Here is a 16,620-nt window from a genome sequence, read left to right as displayed (position 1 = left end):
TATTGCAAATATTACTAAATCAATTTTCATTTGCACATATCCCAACTTAACACAATGTTCTAGACACACCGCCCTAACCATATTACCATTGTCCATTTACAAGACATGTCATAAGCAACCGTAGACATTTAATATGCAGCCTGCCATTTTCTAGACATATAAAGGTGTTTTTATTAGATAAGAGGTACACTTCCCATAAAAACTTGAATGCAGTAACCTAAAGGCACCAGATCATGCCTGATATTGAAAGGGAAACAGGATCAAACCTGGTTAGTACTTAGATGGGAATCTGTTAAAATAACAATACATTTACCCGTAACCACACCCACAATATATGTATACATATATACACAGTCTCCAGTTCAAAGAAGGGCAAAAGGTACATGGAATAAGCTTCCACAGAAATATTCTCAATTGAACAAAGACAGACCTGTATGCATAATTTGAAGCTGTGTCTTGACTTTAACCTTGTATCACAGAGGGTGTTTCCTCCATGGGAAGACCTACACCCAACTCCCCTGCCTGCATGACCTCTGAACCATGCACAGAGCCTCTTAAGTAGGAAGACATGCCTTTATTTTAAGGTCACAGAGCCCTCAGTTATGGGAAATGGCTGCAGCACAAGCTTCAGTAAGTGGTTTCAGGATACAGGATTCGATAGGATTCTAGTAAAGGGATGAGGAACCCAAGCAGGTCTAGGCTGGGAGTTTTAGTGACTCAAGGAGTAAGCAAGACCGAAAACAAGAACAAGAAGACATAAAAGGGGTTTCATTGAAACTACCCAAGTCCACGGCTTACCTGATCAACTTGTTTTGCCTTCCCATTGGTAGAAAGCATATTCTCATCTCTGTCCAGGTTTCTCTGAAGTTCCACCCCTCTTGGATGTCCTGCCAAAAAGTCCTCAGTCCAGGAGTTGCTCAGGTCTTTTCCTGCAGCTCCCACAAACAAATGCAGGTCTAAAGAAGGCACTTGCACCTTTTCTCCTCTCCGGCAGCACCTGACTCTCAATTCCCTATCCACTGTTCATTTGTTGGCCTTTTCGCCCCTCCTCATTGCAGAGGCTTTATCTGAGCCCGGCAGATGTTTTTGCTTTCCTCTTGAGATCAATTTGCCGGGAAGAGGCAAGGCAATGCCTATGGGGAGACTTACTTTTCTATCCCATCCAAACATCGATTTGACATTTTGGCTAAAAAAACTGAGGACTCACCACATAAAGAAAGCAAAAATTGCAAGGACACCACAGATAAAGTCCTGGGAGTGTCTGGCCATCCTTCCTTGTTTGCAGAAGTGGGACTAACATGACCTACTCTACTTTCCAGGAAAGAGTGATCATAATTATAGTAAAAGTTTATATTTAACCCATCCTCTCTCCCTGAAGAGACTCAGGGTAGCTGGGGATCCGAAGCAATTGTGAACATGTATATTATTATTGTTATTACTATAACTACTTTATTTATACCCTGCCTTTCCCTCCAAGGGGACTCGGGGCAGCTAACACTCACACACTTTAATCAATTTAAAACAAAGCAAATACAAAAATTAAAAAACAATTACATGGTACTATGTGTCTGGTTAAAAACTGCACTCAATTGTACACCTTCCGAGTGCTCATAGGTGGTGCGCACTTTGTTTTAGAAATGTACCCAGCAGTTTTCCATCACAAATTTAACCATCTATGGCTTTAAAATATGCTCCAAAATCCCCAAAAGCAAACATTGCTTTTGCTGTTATATTAGATGCTATTTACTAAAATGCTTGGAAGACAGCTAACTTTTATTTCATTGATATGGTTTCTCTATATAATAATAATAATGGTAATAATAATAACACTTTATTTCTAGATTACCCTCTCTCCCCGAAGGGTGGTTTAAAGGTAAAAGTTTTCTCCTGACATGAAGTCTAGTCGTGTCCGACTCTGGGGGTTGGTGCTCATCTCCATTTCTAAGCCGAAAAGTCAGCATTGTCCATAGACAACTCCAAGGCCATGTGGCCGGCATGACTGCATGGAGCGCCGCTACCTTCCCACTGGAGCGGTACCTATTGATCTACTCACATTTGTATGTTTTTGAACTGCTGGGTTGGCAGAAACAATCCAGTAAGATATAATAAACTAAAACATGAGTGAGTAAACATTATAGCATATACCCTAAAAGCAATTAAGATGCAATTACATTAAAAATTGCCAACACTCTAATGGTTCCAATTATGTTCTTACTTCTCGTGTCTTGCGCTGTTTTGGCCAGCATTCCCTTTTCATATATACTAAATCCGTCTGTGCTTTTTCCAAGTGTGTTTATCTTGTTCTTTCCTTTTAGCTATTGCTTTAAGATAACTTTGCTTATCCTTCTCTCTTACATATTTCCTTTCCAGTTCCTGGATTTCTAATTCTAATTTCCTTCTCTCTGCTTCTTGCCTTCTTCTAAGATTACATGCCTCTTCTATACAAAGGCCTCTCGATACTGCTTTGCATCATGTCCCACACTGTTGCTTTTTGTCATTAATTTTTTTTCTAGTTCTTTGGCTATGTTTTACACTATCTTATTATTCTCTAATATCGCATTTCCAACCTTGCAGTTCTTATATGTTTTGAACCACCAAAACTGGGCTCTACAGGCCAATGGATACTCTACCATAGACATCAGAAGAGCTGCAAGGCCAAGAACAAGCCATGAGAGTAAAGACAAAGATCCACCCAAAGGAAAAGTGCTCTTGCCATACATCAAAGCAAGAACAGACCACACAGGGAAGCTGATGGAGAAACACAAACTACAAACTATCTACAGACTCACCAAGAAAATTCAACAAATGCTACGTTCAGCAAAGGACAAGAGGGATCCTCTCACCTCTGTAGGAGTCTACTGTATACTGTACCATGTAGCGGTGGACAAGTCTACATAGGGACCACCAAATGCAAAATTGCCCAGACGTGAATCAAGGAGCATGAAGGGCACTGCAGACTAATTCGGCCAGGAAGATCGGCCATGGCAGTGCACTTGGTAAACCAACCTGGACACAGCATATTATCTGAGAACACAGAAATGCTGGACCACTCTAATAGCTACCATGTCAGACTGGACAGGGAGGCCATTGAAGTCCACAAGCATATGGATGATTTCAAAAGAAGGGAGGAGGCATGAAGATGAACAGAATCTGGCTACCAGTATTGAAGGACTCTAAAATCAGGACGGTAAGTGAAGAGCACCATTCAGAAAGCGGAAGAATTCTGGGCATGTCAATCGGGGCCAGCTAACACCTCCAAACAAAGGATTCCCTCAGAAAGTAAGCAGCCAGACCTTGAAGCTAAAAAGGTATACAATGCCAATTGCAACATTCACACCTGCCTCAAACAGACAAGAGTTCCTTCTCCCACCCTGAACTTTCCACAGATATATAAACCTCATTTACCTAGTTTCCAACAGACCTCACAACCTCTGAGGATGCCTGCCATAGATATGGGTGAAACGTCAGGAAAGAATGCTTCTGGAACATGGCCATACAGCCCGGAAAACTCACAGCAATGCAGTAATCCTTTATTTGGAGATCCAAGCTTATTAATGCGTGTTCCTGACAAATGCCATTCTACACTCCCAACCAGTAAGAAAAAGGGTGTGTGTGTGAAATGAAGAATAAATTAGGCCAATGTCATCAACAAAGCATGTGCCACAAAAGATTGATCAGCCAGTCCATTCATGTTTATTTCCTTTCCTCCTTCTGATTAGCAGACCTGAAATGACAGCGAAGGAGGGGTGCCAGCTGACCATATAGGGAGAGAATGCATTCAAAGGAAATGCCTGATGTCACGTTTCCAATGCTTAGCAGGCTTCGCCCAGAGTTTAGCTCTCATTGAGGGAACAAATCCCCTCCTCAGGTGAGCTGCCTCCAAAGTAAGAGAGAACTAATGAGGGTGAAACAAATTACATCTGCCCAACAGGAATGTGCAGGCACAGAATGAAAGCATTGCCATGGTAAATGAGCAAGTGATGGAGCAGTTGGGGTGGGCAGAATCGCATCTACTATGAGAGCTCCAGATGACATGAAGCAGGCTGGCAAGGATGTTTACCTCCCAATTATTGAACAACAGAAGCAACAACAAAATTATTGCTGCTAGTTTTTTAAGCAGATGCTAACTGCTCATCTGTCGGGAGTGTTTTCATTGTGTGTTCCTGCATGGCCTAATGGGGTTGGATTGGATGGCCCTTGTGGTTTTTTCCCAGCCCTATGATTCTAAATTATCCAGCTAAATTATCCAAAACAAATCTTGACTGGAGAGACTGCAAGACTGGTTCAGTAAAATTGATCCATGCACTCAAAACTAAACGGAACGATTTTTATTGATCAGCCAATTTGCCTTATTGAAACACACAATATAAACACAACGTATGTACAGTATACATCTAGTCCAAGTAAAAATATAAATGTACATGTACAGAGAGAAAAAGTGAGGGCCATAGAATTATAGAGTTGGAAGAGACTTTGTGGGTCATTCAATCCAACTCCCTGTCAAGAAGCCGGAAAATCGTATTCAAAGCACCCCCGACAGATGGCCATCTAACCTCTGCTTGAAAGACTCTAAAGAAGGAACCTCCATTACACTCCAGGACAGAGAGTTCCACTGCTGAACAGCTCTCACAGTTAGAAAGTTCTTCCTAATGTTCAGGTGGAATTTCTTTTCCTGAAGTTTAAAGTCATTGTTCCATATCCTAGTTTCCAGGGCAGCAGAAAACAAGCTTGCTCCCTCCTCCTTATGACTTCCTCTCACATATTTATACATGGCTATCATCATGTTTCCTCTCAGCCTTCTCTTCTGTAGGCTAAACATTTCCAGTTCTTTAAGCCGCTCCTCACAGGGCTTGTTCTCCAGACCCTTGATCATTTTAGTCGCCCTCCTCTGGACACATTCCAGCTTGTCAACATCTCCCCTAAATTACAGTGCCCAGAATTGGACACAGTATTTCAGGGTGCCCAACTTGTAACCAAATATATCTTAATCTTTACATCAAGATTAATGTAAATATACTTTACATAAAATGTCCTCGTCCTCCTTACACTATATACCAATCTAATCAATATACTCTAACCTCCTGTTAGATTTTTGTATGTGTCAGGAGTGACTTGATAAACTGCAAGTTGCTTCTGGTGTGAGAGAATTGGCCGTCTGCAAAGACGTTGCCCAGGGAACGCCTGAATGTTTGATGTTTTGCTATCCTTGTGGGAGACTTCTCTCATGTCCCCGCATGGGGAGCTAGAGCTGAAAGACAGGAGCTCACCTTGACCCCTGGATTCGAATCGCCAACCTTTTGGTCAGTAGTCCTGCCGGCACAAGGGTTTAACCCATTGCACTACCAGAGGCTCCTCCTTTTAGATGCTTTATAGAGATAAAGGGCAACTTTTGTTGATAAAACGGGCTTATTTATTAATCGTGTCAGAAGCAAATTGAGACTACCGTTATAATGTATAAAAAAACCCACAAACAAAGTTAAAATTTGGCATTATACTAAATGTTCTTTGACCAGTAGCTGGCCACTTGGAGTACCTCTGGTGTCGCTGTAAGAAAGTCCTCCATTGTGCATGTGTCAGGGCTGAGGCTGCATTGTAGTAAGTGGTCTGGGGTTTGCTGTTCTCTATACTCGCATATCATGGCCTCCACTTCGTAGCCCCATTTCTTAATGTTCGCTCTGCATCTCGTGGTGCCAGAGTGCAATCTGTTCAGCGCCTTCTATGCGGCCAAAACCACAGTTTTACTAGCTGGTTATAACCCCGTTTTAATCATTCCTAATTAAAACAGGCTTATAACCAGCTAGCAAAAATGTGTTTTTTCCTGCTTTATCCCAGCTCATTTTATTACAAATAAAAGGCCATAAATGTGTCTTTTCCTTTCTTTTTCCTGCACTCAGTCCATGTCTTTAGTACTAGGCTATGAGTGGGTAAGTGCCACCAGTGATTTAAAGATCTTTCTCCTTTTGTTGTTGTGGTGAAAAAAAGCAAAGTAGAATCTACAAGATGGGGTCTATAGATCCAATCTAATCTTGGAAGCTGAGCAAAGTCAGCTGGAAACCACTAATGAGCATCAGGTTATATTTCAGAGGCAAAAATTAACAAAACTACCTCTGAGTATTTCTGTACTTGCAAAAAAAAACCCATATGAAATTCAGGAGGGGGGAATACATCAACAGGTGACAAAAAGGCACTTAGACAAGCATAGGCTCTTCAGATCTAATGGTAACATCTACATGGTAAAATGAATGAAGTTTGACACCACTTTAACTGCCATGGCTCAGTGCTATGGAATCATGGGTTTTATATGTTGGTGCTCTTTTGCAGAGAAAGGCTAAAGATCTTGTGAAACTACAACTCCCATGATTCCATAGCATTGAGCCATGGCAATTAAAGTGATGTCAAACCACATTATTTTGACAATATAGAAGCACCTGTATTCAAATCTCATCTTGGCCATGAAGCCTTCCCAAAGTACAAACACATAGTATAACAATATACCTGACATTGTATATCCATAAGCATGTTCATCCATAAGCATGAACTTAAGATGTGAAAAAGATATTTGCAACCAAATCCTAAGATTTTTGCCTTATGTTGCCTGCAGAGATTAATCTTTCCATTTAGAAGCAAGCTTTACAGCATTCACCACACTGGGATTTCCTTATTATCAAACATGCTCCAAATCATGTTTCATTACACCCATATCACTGGACTGTGATCCACATACACTGAGCCAGCAACTAAAGCCCCTTTCACACAGTGGAATAAAATCCCACATTATCTGCTTTGAAGTGGAATATATGGCCGTGTGGACTCAGATAACCCAGTTCAAAGCATAAATTGTGGGATTTTCTGCCTTGATATTCTGGGATATAGGGCTGTGTGGAAGGGCCCTAAGTGTCCATCCATACTATACAACTCTAGCACTCTGAGATCACTTTAACTGCCATGACTGTATCCTGCAGAATCCCAGGATTTATAGTTTTACAAGTCACTGGAACTCTCTGGTGGAGAACGCCCCCATGGCCATCAAAGTGGTATCAAATGACTACCATTGCGTAGTGTGAAAGGCCACTGGGTTTACCATTTCTCAAAGTAAATACATTGTTCTGGGCTATCTAGGGCACACATGAAATGCACTTTCACATCGTTTTCACCACCATGGCTCAACTGCAATGGAATTATGGGAGTCGGAGTGAAGCCAAGGAGTGCTGGTGCTTCACCAAACAACAAATTCCAGAGTCCCATAGCATTGAGCCACGGCAGTTTAAGTGGGGTTAAACTGCATTCATTCTACAGTATAAATGCACAGTATAAATTCAGTCTTACTTAGCCCATGTTATCATGGGGAGGCATTAGATCTTTACAAACAAAAACTGACAAAACAAAACCTACATCTGCCTAGACTGCAGTAGAAAGGCTACAAATCAAACCTAGTACCAGACATTTCTTATTTCACAGAGAGATGCATTTTAATTTTTATGTCACAAAACAAACAAACAATGGCCATAAAATCTTTCCAGAACTTCCTTTGCATCCAAGGGCCCTTCCACACAGCCATATAACCCAGAATTTTAAGACAGAAAATCCAATAATATCTGCTTTGAATTGGGTTATCTGAGGCCCCTTCCACATAGGTGAGTAAAATCCCACAATATCTGCTTTGAACAGGAATATATGGCAGTGGACTCAGATAACCAAGTTCAAAGCAGATATTGTGGGTTATACTGCCTTGATGTTTTGGGTTATATGTCTGTGTGGAAGAGCCCTGAGGGCCCTTCCACACAGCCATATAACCCAGAATTTCAAGACAGAAAATCCAATAATATCTGCTTTGAATTGGGTTATCTGAGGCCCCTTCCACATAGGTAAGTAAAATCCCACAATATCTGCTTTGAACAGGAATATATAGCAGTGTGGACTCAAATAACGCAGTTCAAAGCAGATATTGTGGGTTATACTGCCTTGATGTTTTGGGTTATATGTCTGTGTGGAAGAGCACTGAGGGCCCTTCCACACAGCCAGAATATCAAGACAGGAAATCCCACAATGTCTGCTTTGAATTGGGTATATCAGGGTCCTTCCACACAGTCATATATCCCAGAATATCAAGGCAATAAATCCCACAAAATGTGATTTGAACTGGGTTATCTGAGTCCACACTGCCATATATTCTAGTTTAAAGCAGATAATGTGGGATTTTATTCATCTGTGTAGAAGGGGCATGAGTCCACACTGCCATATATTCCAGTTCCAATCAGATATTGTTTGATTTCCTGCCTTGATACGTTGGGTTATATGGTTGTGTGGAAGGGTCCAGGATTCCATATCTGTTCCATTCGGACCAAGCCTTGACCTGGGAGGCTGATTCAGAGCACATCTGCCCTGTAGAATTAATGCAGTTTGACACCACTTTAACTGCCATGGCTCAGGGCCCTTCCACACAGCCATATACAGTAGAGTCTCACTTATCCAACACTTGCTTATGCAATGTTCTGGATTATCCAATGCATTTTTGTAGTCAATGTTTTCAATATATCGTGATATTTTGGTGCTAAATTCGTAAATACAGTAATTACTACATAGCATTACTGCATACTGATCTACTCTTTCTGTCAAATTTGTTGTATAACATGATGTTTTGGTGCTTAATTTGTAAAATCATAACCTAATTTGATGTTTAATAGGCTTTTCCTTAATCCCTCCTTATTATCCAACATATTCACTTATCCAACATTCTGCCGGCCCGTTTATGTTGGATAAGTGAGACTCTACTGTAATCAAAAATATCAAGGCAGAATAACCAGAATATCTGCTTTGAACTGGAATATCTGAGTCCACACTGCCATATATCCCAGATCAAAACAGATAATGTGGGATTTTATTCAGCTGTGTGGAAGGGGCCCTGGTAAAACTACAGCTCTTGCGATTCCACAGCATTGAGCCATGGCCACGGGAGTGGTGTCAAACCAAACGGCATGAATTCTACAGTGTGAATGCATCCTCAGACCGTGAACATGGCAATGGTTGCCCACATCTTGCCTGCCTGCTGCTGATACAGGGAACATGGCTGCACCTTGGGCCCTCTTTGCCCGGTTGGTGGCCCGTCATGCCATTATTTGGTTCTCTGTGGGCTCAGTCCCAGACATAAAGGAAAGGAGGAGGAGAGGGTGCAGTGATGCTTCTTAAAGGGAAGATCCCTCCAGCATCCCTGAGCCAAGGCAGGAGCATTAGGCAAAGGCATTAACCCTTTGCTCCCCTTCCAAGCAGCCTCTAGGGAGAGAATAAAGCCGAGGAGATCTCATTATTTTTCCCCCTGGAAACACTGCTAGGAGGAGAAAAGAAACAAAGGAAGTGTCTGAATCGAGGCCTCTTCTTCTCCTTTCCACAAGAATCCTCCACCCGCATTGGTACCAATCTTTCCCTATCATTTTGGCACCTGTCATTCTGCATCATGGATCTGGTGGGTTGTGTCTCCACCCCAATCGGCCATGAACAAAAGAAAGGCAACAATCCCCCACCCCAATCCTGAATGGCAGAGCAAATGGAGGTAGAAGGAAGGACTATACCTTGCTCCGGAGGAGGAGAGAAGCTCCCCATTCAACATTGCACCATCTTCCTTCACCAGCGCCAGGGACTCCTCGGTGCCATTGTCACATCTTGGTGCCTGGATGGATCTCCTGCCAGCTCCCTGCTCCCCCCCTCCTGGCGTTTGGCTTCTCCCCCTTTACATAAAGCGAAGGATGCTCCAGGATCTATAAGCCAAAGGCATCCCTAAGGAGAGCAGGGAGGAGGGACCCCAGCCTGCGCGCTATTATAGGGTCTAGACTAGAGGGAAAAAATATATAATTGGCTCTGCTCTGCCCCTAGTGGCCAAATCCAGAAGAGCATGCTGAGAGGTGTGCGGCGGAGGGCGGTGATTGCCTTTTCCTGTCAAGATTCGGAATATACCATCTCTGCGGGAAAAAAGGGGGGGCGGTCCATTGTCTGAAGCGCAGCCCATCAAAGGGTTAGTCTCTCTGTCGCAACGTTCTCCCCTCCCTTCCGACAATGCTGATGATTGCCTACCCTCCAACCGTTTGGCTAGGGGTGCACCTACATTGTAAACATTGCTGCAATTTGACACCACTTTAACTGTCATGGCCCCATGCTATTGAATCATGGGCGTTGTAGTTCTATAAAGCTTTGGTCCTTATCTAGCAAATTGGACTGGTGCTTTCTTCAGTAGATTACAAATCCCAGTATTCCATAGCATTGAAGGTGCATTCTACACTATAAGAGTGATTCCCTTTGTCACTGCTGTCCTGGCTCAATGTTATAGAATCATGGGACTTGTAGTTTTGCAAGTTCTTTATGCTCCTGCTTTGTCACCAAACTCCCATGACCCCATAGCCTTGAGACAGAGCAGCTAAAGTGGTGTCAAACTGAATTAAGTTTATAGTGTAGAAGAGAGATGTCAAATGGATTTTCATCAAGGGCCTCCGGTGGCCTAGGGGATAAAAGCCTTGTGACTTGAAGGTTGGGTTGCTGACCTGAAGGCTGCCAGGTTCGAATCCCACCCGGGGAGAGCGCGGATAAGCTCCCTCTATCAGCTCCAGCTCCATGTGGGGACATGAGAGAAGCCTCCCACAAGGATGGTAAAACATCAAAACATCCGGGCGTCCCCTGGGCAACGTCCTTGCAGATGGCCAATTCTCTCACTCCAGAAGCAACTCCGGTTGCTCCTGACACAGAAAAAATAAAAAGGGCCACATCAGCCTTTTGGTTACCTTCAAAGGGCCATTGAAGCCATGGATGGAGAATCTGTGGATACAGAAGACCAACTATGATTATTTTACACAGGTTTTTTTGTGTGTCAGGAGCAACTTGAGAAACTGCAAGTCGCTTCTGGTGTGAGAGAATTGGCCATCTGCAAGGATGTTGCCCAGAGGACACCTGGATGTTTTTGATGTTTCTATTATTCTTGTGAGGTCAGCTGTGACCAGCAGTGCTGTAGAGTTTGAAGAGGCACGAATAAAGGGCTTAAGGGAGAAACGTGCCAAGAGGAAGGCCCGTCAAGCCAACCCTGACTGGGACCACCTTTCACCTGGAAACCGATGTCCTCACTGCGGTAGAACATGCAGATCAAGAATAGGTCTCTTCAGCCACCTAAGAACCCACCCTCAAGACCCCACAACTGGAAGACCATCATCCTCGAACTATGAGGGATCGCCTAAGTGAAATGAAGTGAAGTGATTCTTGTGAGAGACTTTTCTCATGTCCCCACATGGAGCTGGAGCTGATAGAGGAAGCTCCTCCACGCTCTCTTCAGGTTGGATTCGAACTGGCAACCTTCAGGTCAGCAACTCAACCTTCAAGTCATCAGTCCTACTAGCACAAGCGGACATTTTACACAGTGGTCGGTGCTCTTTAGTTTTTACCTAGTTCATGTTCATCAAATGACAACTCACATCACTTTTGATTATCTGTCAAGCAAACTGGATAATGGAAATTGCAACCCAGCAGTGAAATAAAGCAATTTGAACCAGCTGCGGTGCATAGTGAGGTCTGGGCCACAGATAGCAAAACCCGGAGCGCAGATATCGAGTTCTGTTAAGTGGATACCAGCACTGGCAACGGGCCGCCTGTGGATCTGTGTGCCTGGCGAGATGAAGAAAATAATCATCATCATCATTTTATTTTTAAACCTCGCCCCATCTCCCCGAAGGGACTCAGGGCGGCTTACATGGGGCCAAACCCGAACATCAACAATATAAAAACAAAGCAATAAACAAATGAATAAACAGCAACGATAAAACAGGTCATAAAAATCACATACAAAACTATAATGATAAAATCTTGGGTTGGCTCCAAAAGGAACTGGGCCAAAAGTGCAAGAAGTTAACCCAGTGCTCCCCAATCAAGAAATCTCACCAAGTTGAAGAAGAAGCCACTGAGGCATTTTATTTCTGATCCAGTTGAAGTGATGTCCAACTGAATTAATTGTATAATGTAGATGCATCCATGTAAGTAAATATGGTATATTGTTATCCCAACTTGCTCTTAAGAGCATCCTGATGTGCAGAAGAGAAGAGACAATGGAACGAATGGTAAACTGAAGGCAAAATAAACCACCAGTTATAATTGCTTGGTCCAAAAAAGTAATTTTGTTGCTATTGTAGTTACAGTTTCAAAAGTAATATTCCATTTTCCCATATGGAAAAGTAAATGGTTACTTTTAGTGGTTTGAAAAACAAAAACTGAATGTTTCATTCAGAAGCAGGAAGCACATCACATACCAGCCCTTGGTCCATGGGATGTTTCTTTCTCACTAATTAGGCCTCTTCTATACTGCCATATAATCCAGTTCAAAGCAGATAATATGGATTTTATATGGCAGTGTAGAAGGAGCCTTAGAGAGGCTTCCCTCCCTTATAAATACATCCTAAAAGTTATATTGCAAGAGGAATGAAGTTATCTTTTAGTTAGTATTGCACTGTTTCTAACCTTTTTTTAACGAGAAAAAGAAATGTATTTCAATTACATTCAGCTTCCTACACGCGCTGGGGTTTGGGATTAGTACATATTATATAGGATTGGCTGATGTGCCCCTTCAACTTGTTTCTGACTTATCAATGCCCCTCAAGCAGACCTATCATTGAGTTTTCCTGGCAAGATTTGTTCAGAAGGAGCTTCCTGTTGCTTTTCTCTGAGGCTGAGAGAATGTGACTTGCTCTTTGGTTGAGCAGAAATTTAGACCCTAATCTGTAGAGTTCTGGTCCAATCTCCAAGCCAGCATACACTGCTGACTCTCATAGTATTTACTACATTAGAATATTAATACTGAAAGGAGCCGCAGTGACACAGTGGGTTAAACCCTTATGCCACCTGAACTGCTGACCTGAAGGTTGGGTTGCTGACCTGAAGGTTGCTGGTTTGAATCTGCGAGACGGGGTGAGTCTGTCAACTCTAGCTTGCAAAAACATGAGAGAAGCCTCCTAGCTAACACATCTGGGTGTCCCTTGGGCAACGTCTCTGTAGATGGCAAATTCTTGTGCACCAGAAGCAACTTGCAGTATGTTCTCAAGTCACTTCTGAAATGATTAAAAATTGTTATGTATTCAGCTACTGTAGTTTAGTGAGCATATTCAGTTGGTCATGCTGAAAAATACAACAAAATACAAAATCCACAAATCAGTGCTACCTTCATCGGCCAATGGATGGTCAATAAAGATATAATCATGTTTTGTAGATATTGTTGTGTAGTGGTTAGACTATAGAACTGCAGTTTATGAAATCCATGGTCCAGATCTTACTGAAGTATGAAATTCATGGCCGACTGTGGAACTGTCACTCACTGGGTGTATCTACACTGTAAAATTAACACAGTTTGACACTATTTCAACTGCCATAGCTCAATGCTATGGAATCCTAGAATTTGTAATTTGGTGAACCACCAGCCTTTTTTGGCAGAGTAGGCGAAAGACCTTGTGAAATTGTTATCAAGCCAAAGTAAAAAAACAAAAAACAAACCCAAAATCTTGAAGATTTATATTTCACCAAGGGCTCAGATATAAATATATGATTTTTCCTTTTTTGATAAGACCCTTTCCAGACTTGCGCAAGTTCAAAGCATCAGAAGATCAAGGCTGAACCAATAGCAACTATAAACCCCTAAATATCATATCTAACCCTTTAGTAAATTGTATCTATTTTTCATGACTTTTGTATAATTTGTATCTTTCTGTGTACTATATCTATTTCTTTTATATAAAATGTATACACTTCTTTACCAAAATGTAACTAAATAAGCCAGAGAGAGTAATTTTTTTCTTAACCTTGCTGAGTAATTTCCTAAGAACAAGAAGGTTGGGCAAAGCCCTCCAGCTGTTTCTTAGCCAGACTTCCCTATCAGCCCAGATAAAACCAAACCTGCTTGTATAGTTATATAGTTCACTTGAAGCTGAGAGATTGCTGTCTGCAGAAACAGAGGCTCAGAGTGTGTGCATTTGTTAAACCTCTTTATTGATGGCCAAACCCTTGTGTCATGGAACCAAGTCCCAGGGCTGAATTTCCAAGCCCTGGACTTGGAGTCATAACATAAATAATTCTGGATGTCTCATGGAGCACCTGGCAGAAGAAGATAGAAGAGCCTGGGAACTCGGGGTTGAAAGTATAAACAATTATAATTGGTAGAATGTGTGGGAATAATAGTAATGTGATACAGGGGGTGGGATTTAGTGATGATATTTACGTGTGGTGTGACGTTACGACAGAGGTGATAAAAATGATTGTATGTAAACATTAGGTCATTCCCGACTTTTCCAAAGTCATGTATTCTTCAATAAAGATTGGGTTTGAGAGCAGCAATCTTTGACCTGCGTTCAGACTGGTCCTTTGAAGTGAGCCTGACACCTTGATTATCCAAGATCAGCATCTTTGTCCCTTGAGTCTTGTACCTTTGTTTCCTAAGATCCATATTTTTGTTTGACACAGAACTGGACATGTGAGCTAATCAAAAGCCCATCAGCATATCTTTACTATTTGTTTTCCCCAGACAACAAATCATAATAAATCTCTGTGGCTTGTCTTCAACCTGGTGAGTTTGTTTCTTTGTCCTGGCCTATCTAGTTTAGCATATGCTCGCCTGGCATGGATCCTCTTATCCATGGTCCTAATTAACCACTACAAAATTACAACTCCCACGATTCCACAGCATTGAGTCATGACAGTTAGTGTGGTGTCAAGCTGCATTTATTCTACAGTATGGACACATCCCTGTCAGTGTAGCCTACCTCACATGGCAGTTGTATGAACTGGAGAAGAGGAGAGCCCAATGTGCCATATTTTACTCTACCTTGATCTCAATTGAAGAAAAGTGAGGTATACCTGTACCAAATAAATAAAAATAAATATGGTGATTGGGAAAATCACCTGTCTACACTGGGGGGAAAGGTGGAGTGAAGCGGCTTGGCTGCTGCTAGGTGACATATATATGAGGAAAAGGGATGGAGGAAGGTGAGTGAGAGAAAGAAAGTTGTAGTCTGAGTGTTGGACTAAGGACCCTTCCACACATCCCTATATCCCAGAATATCAAGGCAGAAAATCCCACAATATCTGCTTTGAACTGGGTTATCTGAGTTCATATTCAGATAATGTGGGATTTTCTGCCTTGATATTCTAGGATAAAGGGCTGTGTGGAAGGGCTCTAAGGTAGTGGGAGGCCAAGGTTTGAATCCTTGCTTGGCCATGGGAATCTTATGGGAGATCTTGGGCAGGTCAGAATAACTCAGCATTATGGGAAGGCAAAGGCAAATCTGGAGAAGCCAAAATATTTTTAAAGCAGTGGTAAAATCGGGATGATAAAAACATCACTAGCGATATCTCTATCAAGTTGGAATAGTTGGAAGGTATGAGAAGTTACTACTGTAATTACTCCCCAAAATATTTTGCTGCCTGAAACAAAGGGCTAGAACAGTGGTTCTCAACCTGGGGCCCCCAGATGTTTATGGCCTACAACTCCCAGAAATCCCAGCCAGTTTACCAGCTGTTAGGATTTCTAGGTGTTGAAGGCCAAAAACATCTGATTAAGAACCACTGGGCTAGAAGGTGTTACTTAGCATCACACCTTTTAACTACAATTCCATAACTGGCCTTGTCATCTACACTGGCTGGATTATCTTACAAGACAAAAAGAATGTTGTGTGTCATGTGCAGTTCTTCTACCCAGAATGAAAATATTTTCTGGAGACAGGGGGGCTGTATCTTCTGTCCCATCTCCTTAAGCTTAACATTTGCTACTTTGGCCATCATCGCAGGGCCCTTCCACACAGCCATATAACCTGAATATTGTTAGGGATTCCTCTTCTTCAGAAGAGGAAGGGGAGCAGGAAAGTGTTCATGAATCTGAGGGTGAGTTGGAATCTGAGGAGGAAATTTTGCAAGTACCCACATTTCAGGAGAGGCGAAAGGAAACAGAGATGTTGTTCAGCTAGAATACCTGCCAAAAATGCAGCTAAGTAATTAGGAACTACCCTAGCAGCTGTGAGGGGACTCAGGGCTATGAAGCAAAAGCAGGTGCAGCCAGCTCTTGCTGGTAACAAACTAACTCTTTGCTCCCCTTGTGCCTGCTTCAAGTCTGCATCTGGGAAACTGCTCCTAAGGATTTACTGCTGTTTCTTTGTCTGAAGTAAGACTGCTATTTGATTTGGGAATTTAACAGAGACTAAGAACTGCGTTTACCATAAGACTTCCTTGCTTCCTTTTGCATTATTCCACTGGGTGTGCTGTACTTTAGGTTTTGCTGAAGTAAAGCAGTTTTCATTTACTTACCACAGTGTTTTAAGGCTGTTCTTGAAAGACAAAACAGGACAAATATCAAGGCAGAAAATCCCATGATATCGGCTTTAACTGGATTATCTGAGTCCACACTGACAGATAATCCAGTTCAAAGTTGATTTTATACAGTTGTGTGGAAGAGGCCTCAGTCTGCTTAATGGTAGGGCTGCCCATCTACACACTACAGATTATGATGAGCCCCAAGTTCTTGGATGTCTTGTTCCTGTAGTGATGGTATGGATCAATGAACCCCTCTCTCCCAAATGTGAACCAAGGGTATATCCACACTGTAGAATTAATGTAGTT

The 16,620-nt window shown here is 42.2% G+C and overlaps 1 protein-coding gene across 3 annotated transcripts in view; it reads right to left on the bottom strand.

The window, feature by feature from the left end:
• The window catches only part of b4galnt1 (beta-1,4-N-acetyl-galactosaminyltransferase 1), a 95,381-nt gene extending 85,540 nt beyond the window's left edge, over positions 1 to 9,841 (bottom strand). The window contains exon 1 of one of the 3 annotated variants that reach the window (XM_062971093.1): positions 9,567 to 9,841. In XM_062971093.1, coding sequence (XP_062827163.1) covers positions 9,567 to 9,604 — 38 coding nt within the window. In that variant the 5' untranslated portion in view covers positions 9,605 to 9,841. Of the gene's footprint in view, positions 1 to 430; positions 714 to 798; positions 1,371 to 9,566 lie in introns of those variants that run through there. The other 2 variants (XM_062971092.1, XM_062971094.1) reach the window with 2 other exon arrangements.
• Positions 9,842 to 16,620: the final 6,779 nt, after the last annotated feature.

The sequence above is a fragment of the Anolis carolinensis genome, chromosome 2 (genome assembly GCF_035594765.1).
Source record: "Anolis carolinensis isolate JA03-04 chromosome 2, rAnoCar3.1.pri, whole genome shotgun sequence".
In the NCBI taxonomy this organism is placed as follows: Eukaryota; Metazoa; Chordata; class Lepidosauria; order Squamata; family Dactyloidae; genus Anolis; species Anolis carolinensis.
Note: the sequence above shows the minus strand (reverse complement) of the source record. Positions and strands in the feature narration are given on the sequence as shown.